Source organism: Magallana gigas, chromosome 8, assembly GCF_963853765.1.
Source record: "Magallana gigas chromosome 8, xbMagGiga1.1, whole genome shotgun sequence".
Taxonomy (NCBI): domain Eukaryota; kingdom Metazoa; phylum Mollusca; class Bivalvia; order Ostreida; family Ostreidae; genus Magallana; species Magallana gigas.
The window spans coordinates 43224288-43236654 of record NC_088860.1 but is presented as its reverse complement, the minus strand read 5'-3'; the positions used below and the strand labels follow the sequence as shown (position 1 = coordinate 43236654).

Genomic DNA, 12367 nt, shown 5'->3' with positions numbered 1-12367 from the left:
AACAAATCGATTTCAGTTTAGTAAAGTTTTCAAATTAGCCATCTTACCATCTTAAATTTCAACTTATACAATGTATCTACGGTTGATATGTGGATGATTTTTAAATAAAAGCTGCAAGTCTTCAAAGAATCAATAAAAATTTGGATTATATTACATGTGTTGTCCCCATTAAAGATCATATTGTTATTTATGTTACATTTTTATCTTAAACTTTGAGGATGTGCGGGAAGTTTGAGGTTCTGTGGGTGTAAACAAAATAAACATTGCTGTATAGTAGACAAACAAATGGATGCACAGAAATGAAATATTTGTTTTTAAACAATTATTTTTTTTATTTTTATAAATGTTGCTTAATTGTCCATTAAAAACGTCTTTTCTAGAATTTTCTCCAGTTTTATTAAGCACATTAAACGACATTTGTTTTAAAATTCGGGATATTGGCAGGAGATATTCATTGCTTAGTTATGATTATTCTCTTAGAATGTCTGTGTCAATTTTGTTCGTTTGATGGAGATATTTTTGTACGTATTCCTGTAGATGTATCATACGAAATTATTTTTTATATGCTCTGAATATCTTAGAAACATAAAGGACAAAATCTGCTGCTGTAAAAAAGTGAAAGTCTATAACTTTTTACGATAACTGTTTTGTTTTGAAAAATATTTAATACTGTAATAGATGATTTAGAAAAAAAAGTTCGGACCAATCAGTTATAATGACACATGTAAGTACTGTAGTTATGGGTATATACGATAACTTGTTACATACATCTAGATAAGGCACAGCCACATCCACTTGTACAGATGTACATGTGGACATTCATTTGTTTGAGGTAAACTACTCTTGTTGGTGAAGAGTTATTAATTCATGAATTATAAGATTTACTCTCTTTTATTTTGCAATATTTAGCTAGTAAGTGTTTATGCAGACCAATAATTTTACATCGATTTGTTTCCATTTTATTATGATTAATGCGTACTAAAATTTCTGAATAGCGTGTAGGTCACTTTACAGTCAACTTTATTAGCGAATTGATTTTTATTGTTAAACGTAAAACAATATGGTAAAATTTTAATTTAGATACATAAAAACACGATCAATGCGAATATCAAATAAAACTCATGTAACAATTCGAAAGTAGAATGTTCAACAATCGCACAACAGTAAATATTATGCAAAATTGTACTTAAAAAAAGAAGAAAATTCGAATCTTCATTTTGATTACTCCTCGCCATTTATCTACATGATATCAGGAGTTTGACGTCTAAGAATAAAATTGTCACAAATATCCCGGATATGACCGCTACCCCGGTGTAACCCATACATTTCGACACAAAGCGGTTGTCCTCTGCGCAGTTAAGGGTGGCCTTAAAAGCTGTAAATGTAAAAGGGAACAAATCAGCATAATTTCTTGTTAAAATCGATCTATTTTTTCATGAAATATAAAAACTTACATATGTAACTACATGACTTGTCAAGTTCTTGTCATAACTGCCCTTTTCATTATTCACGTGGTGTATTGATTAATATGTGAACCCGAGACCTTAATATATATACCCCGAAAACTTTGAACTGGGAATTGACCGGTGAGCTGTTTCTATTGAATTGGTTTTAAAAGGAATGCGAGACTTTTGACGGTATCGATTGATTTATATAACATCACAGGTCACGCTGTCCATTACTTGTATCAATATGAATGAAGCTGGAAGATCAACAAAATACTGAAAAAATCCCACTCAACTTTAGTTCCTTAAAAACAGTCCCTGTAATAATCGAAAGAGAAGTTTTTATCAAATAGCAGCATATTATGCATCTACATGTAACTGACACGTATCATCCCACTATTTGGCGCAACAAAGATTTTACTTACTAATTACTACCCCCCCCCCCACCACCACCATCACCACCACCAACAGATCACAATTTTCCATGATTTTGGGAAGTAGTTTTTTTTTAGTTGTCAAGATTTTTTGGTATGAGTCTGACCCCCCCCCCCCCTTTAAAAATCGATGCTACGTGCCTGTGTAACACAATTCTATACTGTCGGATATAAGGCTGTTAAAATATAAGGCGGGTATAATGTTAGTATATTCGTTACCATTATAGTACCTGTTTGGAAGGGTTTCAGTTGAAATTGACACCCTCAAGAAAACTAATCAACGCAATTTCAGTATTAAACAAGAAAGTATTATAAAGAGTACTTGCCGCATTATGTGCTTGGTTTAACTTGTTACACTAATCATACTAACTAATAATTACATACATATAAAGGATTTCTATAAATCCCTATTACTTTATATTATTATTATAATCATTATTTTCTTCATCAACCTCGGATTAAATCTCGCAAGATACACGAGGAAAACAAAAAGGACGCGACTCTACGACCGTAGCTATTCCCCCAATTACATGTAACTTGTAGATCATATAAAAACCGCCTCGATTAACTTCTGGATTTTGTAGCCTCAATTTCGTGTATTTTAGAAATAATTCAGCAGTTTAAGATTACGTAAATTCCCGAACAATGACTTTACCGATAAAAAACCCACTTTTTTCACTTTCAATTCGTTTAAATTATCTTTGATTTCATTGATTTGATCAACAACGAAATCCACAAATTGTGTGCTTGCCGAACAATGATAAAACCAAAGTACTAGATAAATACTAAAACAAGTACCACTCGTTTCTTTAGGGTCCACCGTCAGGGCGACCTTGACCTGTTCTAGGTATGTCAGGTTAAGGACACCGGGGACCTCGCTAGTTGTTGGCGGTGTTGTCGTCGTGCTGGCTGATGTTGTCGTTGGTAATGTTGTAGTAGTGGTTGTAGATGTTGTTGATGTTGTCAGTGGATGTGTCTCTGTTGTCGTTGTTGGTGTTGTTGTTGTAGGAGTTGTCAGTATCTGTCCTGTAACCAAACCCATGTTATATAATTATTGTAATTAGTAGTCAATCATGATATTCGTGGGCATCAATTTTCGTGATTTTAAGAAAAATGGTTGTTACTAGGATAATCATGCAATGTATACATTAGCAAAAGCAAACGTTGCCATCGATACAATATGTAATAGGATATTGAAATTTGATAAACATTAGATTTGCCGATCAACTTAACAATGGAATAAAAGAAAATTGATATTCAACGAATGTGAACGATGAAACAACAAAATCGATGGATGGGAGGATGAATGAATGGATATATTTGGATATATAAAAGATATTATAAAAAATCAACGTTGAAATGTTCACCTAGATACAAACTTCGTTAACGGATCGAATCCGTCAAACTATAAGACCGTGCGCTAATCATTATGACGACATGTCCTCATGACACATTTTTAAACAAAAACCAATGTTTTATCGCTTCTATATTTTCATTTTTATAAGGAAACCTGTTTTGACAATTAAAAGTGAAAGAAAGAGAAAAAAATGAAATCTAGACCTGTAGCATTTCTGAAGCAGACGGCACCACGTACATCTGAGAGGTCAGAGTTACAAGAGATGTACGCTGCATCCAGCGTGTCTTTCTTCAGACGCAGACATTTTTCGGGAGTTAGATTTCCCAGAGGAATGGAGAGGAAATTTGGGTCGTTATTCCAATTCCAGGTATATCCACGTATGGTGTTGGATCCCATCCATACTCCGGTACAAGTGGCATTCGGTGATCTGCGCATGTGTATAAAATGCAGCTTTGTCATTGCATCCTATACTAGCTGTGTTTTTATAATATTTAAAACTGTGCATGTTTAGTTTTAAAATTATTAGCCTAAAATACAAAACACTGAATAACAATTTTAAAAGGACAATTCTGTGGCACATGACTTTCAAAAAATAGATGCATGACAATGTGGTCTAAATATGGATCAGTTTATCATTATTCTTGTGTTTTCTATAATCCAAGGCAACTTTGTGTTTTTTGTTTTTTTTAAACGCGTCTCTTTTACCGTACAAATGGCTATTGCGAATTTCAAATGTGTGAATTTCTAAGGAAAACCGAGAAAAAGACTTTGCCTTTGCATGATGCATGTATAACCAAACCAAGTTTGAAGTATTAATTTGTAAAAATTAAAACGTACTAATTTTTAAAAATAAATCACGTTATTGACCCCTTCCCAAAAAAGGGAAAATAGTGTTTTCGAGATTCCCCATTTGATTAAAAATAACAATAATTTAAAAACCATACTGGAATATGCCTGTCAAGGTTTCCCGGATGAATGCCAGCTGCATCTCGTCTATTGCCGGTGCCAGGGTGCCCCCTTCTGCCGTGCACCGAGAGAGTGCGTCAATGAAATTCCAACGACTGCTGGACCTTGGCTTGGTGGTCAGCCAGTAGCAGTGCTCGCGGAGTTTCCCGTCATTTACCGACATCCAAACGTAGCAGAATTCTGGCGAAAGAATAGAGGGCAAAGTGCTTTGTCAAGAATTGTTTATTTTGTTATTTATTTAGTATGTTAATCTTTTTTGAAGGGGGGGGGGGGGGGTTAACAATTTTTTGTAACAATTTTAATCTACGTTCGATACTCTAAGATACTTTGGCTAGTTCAGGTGCATCCTGTTTATTATCCCTTAAATTATTTCTCCGTTGCAGAATGTACATTTTTGTGAAAGATTTAAGAAGATACAGTGTAATTGAGCTCGTCTAAACAAAGTTTATTCCATTTTAACGCAACATCGCACAATACGACGTCCTTTCTCAAAACGAAATCAAGTCATTACAACAAAATTTGTGTTTATTGTAATTTTTATAATTTCGCCATATTTGATTCTCACATGATGGCTCTTTTAATGATCTCAAATAAAATCAGTCATATGATCTATACACATGTATAGGATAATATACATACACTGCGATGGCGCGTTTAAGGAAGTTTTTAGCGCGACAGTCTGTTTTGCAACAAAATAACAATTCTTATCACAACTCTATCTGGACTGGACAGAACGAACTACAAAATTATTTTTTTTATTAAACCCAATGGTCAACTTTTCCTTCCCTAATTTTGATCTTTTAAATGCAGGTACCATACACTTTAAAATATTACAGTTGTTCTGAGGGCAGTGATACAGTCTAAAATACTAGTAAATAAAATAAAACAGGCCATTAAGATTTCTTCATAGGTTTATGTAATGTTTAAAGCTGACATGAATTCATAAATACGCATTATTTCCCTTTTATCTCCGACAACCGCCATATTAGTTGTCGATTTCTATTGTTCTGCTCATCGCTACACACACCCTATATAAGGCCGAGAGCACAATTCATGCTTCGCCGCATTCAGGTATTTCATACACCCGAACACGTTACCTTGGACGAAAAGACATTGAGAAACGCGTTTGAACAAAAATAATAATAAGACAACCACTGCACTAACAAGGAATATTTCCAATGAACGACGAAACAAGACAGACCAAAATCCAGGCACACAAAACTTAAAAAATCCTCGGTAATTGTAGACCCTTTTCCTGTTTATGTTATAACATTGCACAGTCATGCGCAACAACACACTGCGAGTGATCGAGCAATGTCAATGATCGCATGGAAACGGAGCGTTTTTGTAGAAACGATGGAAAAAAGTCGCTGTTACGTTGTTACTTTCTTGGATTTACTATAAATTAGCTACTGGGTTGGATGTAGTGCCGCCGGGGTTTTCAAAAAGATGCAGACGTTGTTCACTCTGTATCAACGACACATGTGTTCGATGTGCATGTGAAGTAAGGCAGCACTATCTGTGCAAAATAATACGACTACTAGTACCTTGGAAATTCTTTCAAAGAATAAATATATTTTGTATTTTATTGATTGTTGTTTCCTTTATTCTTTATTACAAACATTTTACTGCAATGTGTAGTTTATGCATTTAGAAGTCCGTGCAACCTGAATGCATGCCTCGATCGGAAAGCAACCGACCGTAACTTTCTTGACTGGTATATATACCCAAGTGGCAGTAGCGGAGCGATCGAAACTAATATGGCGACCAAATGCTTTTATGAATTCATGTCAGCATTAACAGTATCCAGTATTTTTCCAGAGGGGTTGTAGAGTTTTCAACTTTCATATCTTCTTTATATATTCAGTGTTGGAAAAAATCATGTACCTTTCTTGTCTGCATAGCAGATCATGGCCGTCGTTTTAAACGACGAGAAGCAAGACTTGTCTTGGGTTTTGTCGGGCCGGAAGTAATGGTGAGGTTCCATGTCCATCACGATACAGTTCTGACTTTTACCGCCGTTCGGTTGATTATTATTTAAATCGAATGTGTTTGTGAACGAGCTGTCTATTTTTGTGCCATCTAGTTGGGTCCAAGTGTTTTCTTTTCCAATATCTATGACTCCAATAAAAGTATCTGGCCTGAAATAATACGTGAATATACAGGTTATTTCGGGCCTTTGTAGTTTTTTGTCCTTTAACGCTTGCAAATTGTTTCAACCCGGTTTGAACACGCCCAGAAATAGCTGTGTTCAAAAATATAATTTGAGACATTAAATTCGCTCAGTCTTTAATTAGCCCGATGAAAAAGGTCGAAAGAGCAAATGCAAACCGGGGGAATATTTCCCTGTATAAAGTAATTTTAAAACGAAGCATTTATACAGATTTAATTTTTATTCGCAACTTCCATAAAAGGTACATTAGTTCAAACTGACGGGTGAGTCATGACCAGTAAGTCGAACAGAAAATAAAATGTGTAACTTAATGGGGCTGGAGGGTCAACAACTTTCACCTAAGATCTTCTATTTAGATAGGATTTTAAAAAAAAAACTATTATCAAACTATATACGCATAATCCAAATATTTTAGCATTAAAATTTTAAATAGTTTTCTATGTCTCTGTGCAAGGTTCACCTTCTCCAGGAGATAAAAACAATCTAAAAATGGCCATAGCCATCCAGTCATCAGGAAAATAATGTATCATTAATGGACAATGATATACCCGGTAGGTATTTTATTTATCCTTTTCATTTTATACAAAATGCACTAAAAAATGATATAAATAATCTGAGGCTCTGTATCCCTTTATTAACACGTTTGAATTCTTAATTGAGGTATTTTGTTGGTTTGTTTTATTTTGTTGTTAAAATTCATCGAATTTCGAGGATACAGCAAAATAGTACGATTAACGTCATATTTATTTACAAAAATTAGGACGAGTTTTAAGGTACAGCAAGAAGGCGCAGGTCAGTGGAAATTCTAACAATTATTTATAAGTATAAACAGATTTGAACTCATTGCGAAATCAGTTATCTTGCTTTCAGTAATATGTGCATGACCTATAATGAATGGCTTCTTCACATTGCAATGTAGGAGTCCTTATTTATCGCGCTACTGCTGACACATGCATTTAAAACCAATGAGAAGACATGAGAAGCTATTTGATTATCATTATCATACGTAAAAAAAGAGTTTAATTCCCTCCTGGTTTGATAAAGACAAAAAAGGATAACGGAAAGTCTTTACAAGTTTGTCAATGGTTAGTAAAAGCATGTGTGACTGTACGTGAGTTCCGAATACGAGCCTGAGCACATGCCTGTCCGAATGTGAAGATGGTTGTGCGTTTCTAAATCTGAGATTGACCCTGCGTTTCCGATGGTATGTAAGGCTGACTGGGAGTTTCCGACTATATATATATATATATATATATATATATATATATATTATACACTATAGTCTGTCCTAGGAGATTTATGATGCACTTTTGGACGATTTTTAATAAATGCACAAGCCTGTGAAGGAAGTGCAGTAATTTATTGAAAGAGATGAAATGGAAAATTTCCAAGAAAACGTCATTCACACATTATCATTTTTCCCTCGTAAAAATTTACAATGGGGAATGTTGACATCTTTTCTCCATTTGGAAGTCATTCGGAATACCTCGCACAATTTTTTAATGTTATCATCCGGGTACTTTCATTTCTTTAGCAATGGAAAATCCCCATAGACTTTTTTTTAGCCGTGTAATGAAACCTGACAGGGGGAATCTCGGGATTTTTTCATATTTTTGAATGAACATCGTCTGAACCAAGAAGTATTTATAAATATCGAATGATTTAAGAAAATATGCTGTAAAAATCATTTGGGACAGACTATAGCTGACAGTGAGGTTTTAAGACGTAAAACTGGCCATGAGTTTCCATGAGAAGAGAAGACTGGGCGGGAGTTTCCACACGGAAGACTGGCCGGGAGTTTCCACACGGAAGACTGGCCGGGAGTTTCAAAACGGGAGTCTGTCCGCGAGTTTCTGTGAATGAAATTGACCGTGAGATTCCGTATGTGAGATAAACCTTGATTTTTTTTTACTGTATTAAGACTGACCATGAGTTTTTAAATTTAAAACTGGCCGTGAGTTTTTGTATTTGAGAATGACCGTACATTTCTAAATGTAAGACTGACCGGGAGTTTTTGTGACATTGACCGTGGATTTTCTTATGTGAGATTGACTGTGGTTGTCGATTGTAAGATTGACCGTAAGTTTTTAAATGGAGTTTTCAATTTTTATGGTCGATCGGTTTTGGCCGATCACAGTTGTGTCCGTGTGAGGCATCCCTCAATTATTACTATGTGCGCACGCATTGTGCGTCGAACTACTTTGTCTACTTTGCAGTGCCAGCTTCCTTTAAATCTTTATGAATATGTAAATTACTACAAAACATTATTCTAATTCATTTGCCTTGAGATTAAAGCATTTATATCGTCAGTTATAGTTATTCAAATCACTTTTAAAAATAATTAATTGGAAGTACACTTTGCCTTTTTAGAGTAAAGTTTATTCATTTCTTGCTATTTCGGAAATTAACAAAATGAAATGGTATGATATATCCTGTTAATGAATTATTTTGTATGTAATGCTTTTGCATTACCTTAACGTGAAACTGACCAATGATATTACATGCCGATCATTCCTTTCAAAGGAATACTCGTTAAATGTGAGTTTGGTTGTGAGATTGACCGTGACTTTTCGATTGTTAGACTGACAATGAGTTACAGAGTGACAGCGATGTCATGTTGACCCACACATATCTACCCAATAACCTTAGACCAATATCAAAAATTGTCAACAGAAAAAAGAATCTTTGTGTATTTTGATCAACCCAAATTAACGTCAACATAATCGAAGGAAGATAATAGGAACTGTATCAATAGACGATGAAAATATAATAACGGATTTAGATTCAAACAAGCTGAATTGTATTAGTTGAAAAAGAAAATTAAGCTTTAATTGCACATTGTTTACACAATTTGATTTCAAAATTATAACTCTTCAAAGCAAATACACTTAAAAATAGAAAAGCGTATTCAACCGAATGCGAACAAGGGCTTTCATTGAGGCAACTCATACAACGTGTGTGTATTTTGGGTTGAGGCTATAAGGGCGCCTGCACCTCTGAAATCTATACAGTTTATTGTCTTCACCGTTCAAATTTTAACGCCTTTTAATGACATTATTTCTGATTCAGAATGCTTTAATACGGACAATTGGATGTATAAATTCTATTGCTACTTATTTTAGAATTGTGAATTTTGATATTGATTGATTTAAGTTTTAATTAGATTAGATAATTGTAAAGTGAGTTCTTAATTTTTTTTCTCTTATATTTAGTCCGAGTATCATTTAACATAAGACTAAAAGAAAAGTAAAACTAATAACAATTGTATTTTTTTTTATGGAGAAACATGTTAAAATTAGTTATACATTGGAAAAAAATATTGTCTATCGCTTTATTTATTTCAACTTTTTAAAGTGTGATATTAATTGCAATCATTCATGTCATAAATGGATAAAACGGCGACTTAAAACCGGAACTTCATCATGATCCAGAGGTCAGTCACACCTTCAGGCGAAAATTTACGACATTTATTTATTTAGTGTAGCGTGCTAAACATTTCAAATACTTAACTAAAATAATCAGTGATATCCCAGATCCTTGACTTCAATATCAGTACATGAGTTGAAAACGCAAAATTTAAGAATAGCACTGATCCCAATACTCAATTCCAAAGCTCACAATTAGGACGAATGCCAACAATAGCAAACTTTTTCGTTTGCTGTGGCAAAACCAATCGAAATTAAGACAGATAGCAAAAAAAAACATTAAAAAGAAGAATAAGAAAATGGAATTTTAAAGGTATAATTAGTATCTATATAAAAACTATATTACATATAAAATATAAAAAAATATCCAATGAAACTTACGTTGTGTATGGGCGCATGTTTTCTATAATCGAATATTGCCAGCTGTCAACAAATGGGGCAAGTCGACCTCCATTTGATGCACAAATATCATCGGCCTCGAAAAAGGAAACGGCCTTGCTCAGCTCTACATACCAGTAGCAATGAGACCTAATGATGTCATCAGCAGACGACGTCCAAGTCAAACACAGTGACGATACATCTTTAGGAATAATCAATACTAGAAGAAGGAAAGAGGAAACATCATTTCATGACATCTTTTACTTTTTTTAATTTATTGATAAAAAAGTTTACATGAAATTGTTATAAAAAGACACTACTAACATTACATTAATTTTTTTTTTTTTAATTTTATTATGTATAAAGACTCAAATTTTCCACAATTTAATTAATAAATTTCGTTAAAATTGGCCTTAAATGTTAACAAGAAACACGAAACAGAAAACTAAATGCGCCAACTCTATTTAGATTTTCTGAATTAAAAGACTGTTTTTTCTTACCATGCAAAATGCAGAAAGTTAATTTGAAATACATTTCCACAGGGCATCAAAGTCTTTACCAATAAGACATAATAGTAATTGACGGACTGAAAGTTATTTAAAAGCACTCTCCGGCATCCAAAGCATAGCATAAAATGAATTTAGATATGAAGAAAAAAGAAGATCGATTACTGATTGGCGTGGTCACTGTCCATTTATGTCCAATAAAAGGACTTTTAAATGATTAAGCCTAGATACGATTGTCAGAACCTGCACCAGACGAGAAGAGAAGAGATATGTATCCATCAGTAAAGTAGAGAACATACATGTATAGACTAATTTAATCCAATTCATTTCTAATTTCACCATGCTATGTTTGTATTCTATATACAAATAATAATATAGGACATGGACCTATAATACCAAACTGAAATCAACATCATATTGTTACTGCACATTTATGTTTACTTTGTACTTTTATATGTGGACACGTTCTTTTTTTTAACTTTGTATATTCCTTAACATCTAAGTACCATAACTCTTAGACTGACATGTCATAGCTTCATTTTCAAGAAGATCAGAGAAATCCCTTACTGTTTTCCGACTTTTTATTATTTGATGTTTGAAAAACATTCATTCATGAAAATGTAAAAAGAGTCTGGGGAATCTCAGATTATCTATACCTTAGCTCCAGGGGCTAAATATTATAAAAATTTGGTTAAAAGAGACCTGCAGGCCTTTGATTATACAGTAAAACTCGGTTAAAGCGAAGTCCTAGGGACCAGTGGAACTACTTCGTGATATTCGTAATTCGTTATATCCGAATACGTTATAATGCATGTGTCTGTATACAGTTTTTTCTAATCCAGGCTTAGAATAAAAATATATTCTTTTAATACATTAATAATCAGATTGTAAATTGAAGAATTTATGTGAAAATAAATTTATTCAACTTACTATGTTAAATGGTATTGCAACCTTTTAAGCTGCAACGAAATTCTTACTAAAAATATTAAATTTAAGTATTAAATTTCGTTATTATTTACCTCTACGGGACTCAAAATCAGTTTCCATTATCCTCATTTATTCGTTATATCCGAATTCATTATAACCGTGAAATTTTGCAAATTACCGGGGACTCACTTAAACTTTACTCTATCCGAGATTTAGCTATATCTGTGTTCGTTAAAAACGACTTTTAATGTATAGTGAATCCTTTATAATATTCACAGTTTCATTTATGATGCACACAAAATGCATTCATCTTTCACTTTTGCAAAGTGAACATTTACCTTGTAGTTTTCAAGATGAAATCATAATTGTAAATCGATGAAAATCAGCAATTACCATAATTAAATAATTACCATAATTAAAATACATGTTTAATACATAGTCATGTTTACTTGTACCCCTCACCCACGGTTAAAAAAAAATCCTGACCTAAGCCATTTATCATGGACAAAAAAATCACAATTTATCATCAGAAAATTATGAACCTAATAACAATGCATGACTTTATCTCCCACAACTTTGATAGTTCAAAAAAAATATTAAATTAATAAATTTTGCTATGTGGCTATATTGGTCTGCTCTATAACCTTAACCCCATGACCCATATGCCATGAATTTCACAATTTGGGTAGATTTTGATTTTTGGTAGATGAACACATAACCATGAATTTGTTTTTTTTTCAAACATATATAGGAGTA

At 33.4% G+C, this 12367-nt stretch overlaps 1 protein-coding gene across 1 annotated transcript; it reads right to left on the bottom strand.

Moving 5' to 3' along the window:
* Positions 1–49: 49 nt before the first annotated feature.
* Positions 50–10813, bottom strand: LOC105330211 (uncharacterized). The gene is made up of 7 exons (XM_066068417.1): positions 10679–10813; positions 10182–10398; positions 6090–6343; positions 4181–4382; positions 3440–3663; positions 2678–2905; positions 50–1375 (listed from the first exon to the last, which is right to left on the bottom strand). Exons 1-7 carry the CDS (start codon positions 10710–10712, stop codon positions 1236–1238), a joined length of 1299 nt encoding a protein of 432 aa, XP_065924489.1. The 5' UTR covers positions 10713–10813; the 3' UTR covers positions 50–1235.
* Positions 10814–12367: the final 1554 nt, after the last annotated feature.

Coding starts and splice junctions, on each gene's coding strand:
- LOC105330211 (XM_066068417.1), bottom strand. CDS start 10,712: ATGTATTTCAAATTAACTTTCTGCATTTTGCATG. Junction 6,344..10,181: donor AACATGCGCCCATACACAAC/GTAAGTTTCATT, acceptor GTATTATTTCAG/GCCAGATACTTTTATTGGAG. Junction 4,383..6,089: donor CTGCTATGCAGACAAGAAAG/GTACATGATTTT, acceptor TTCTTTCGCCAG/AATTCTGCTACGTTTGGATG.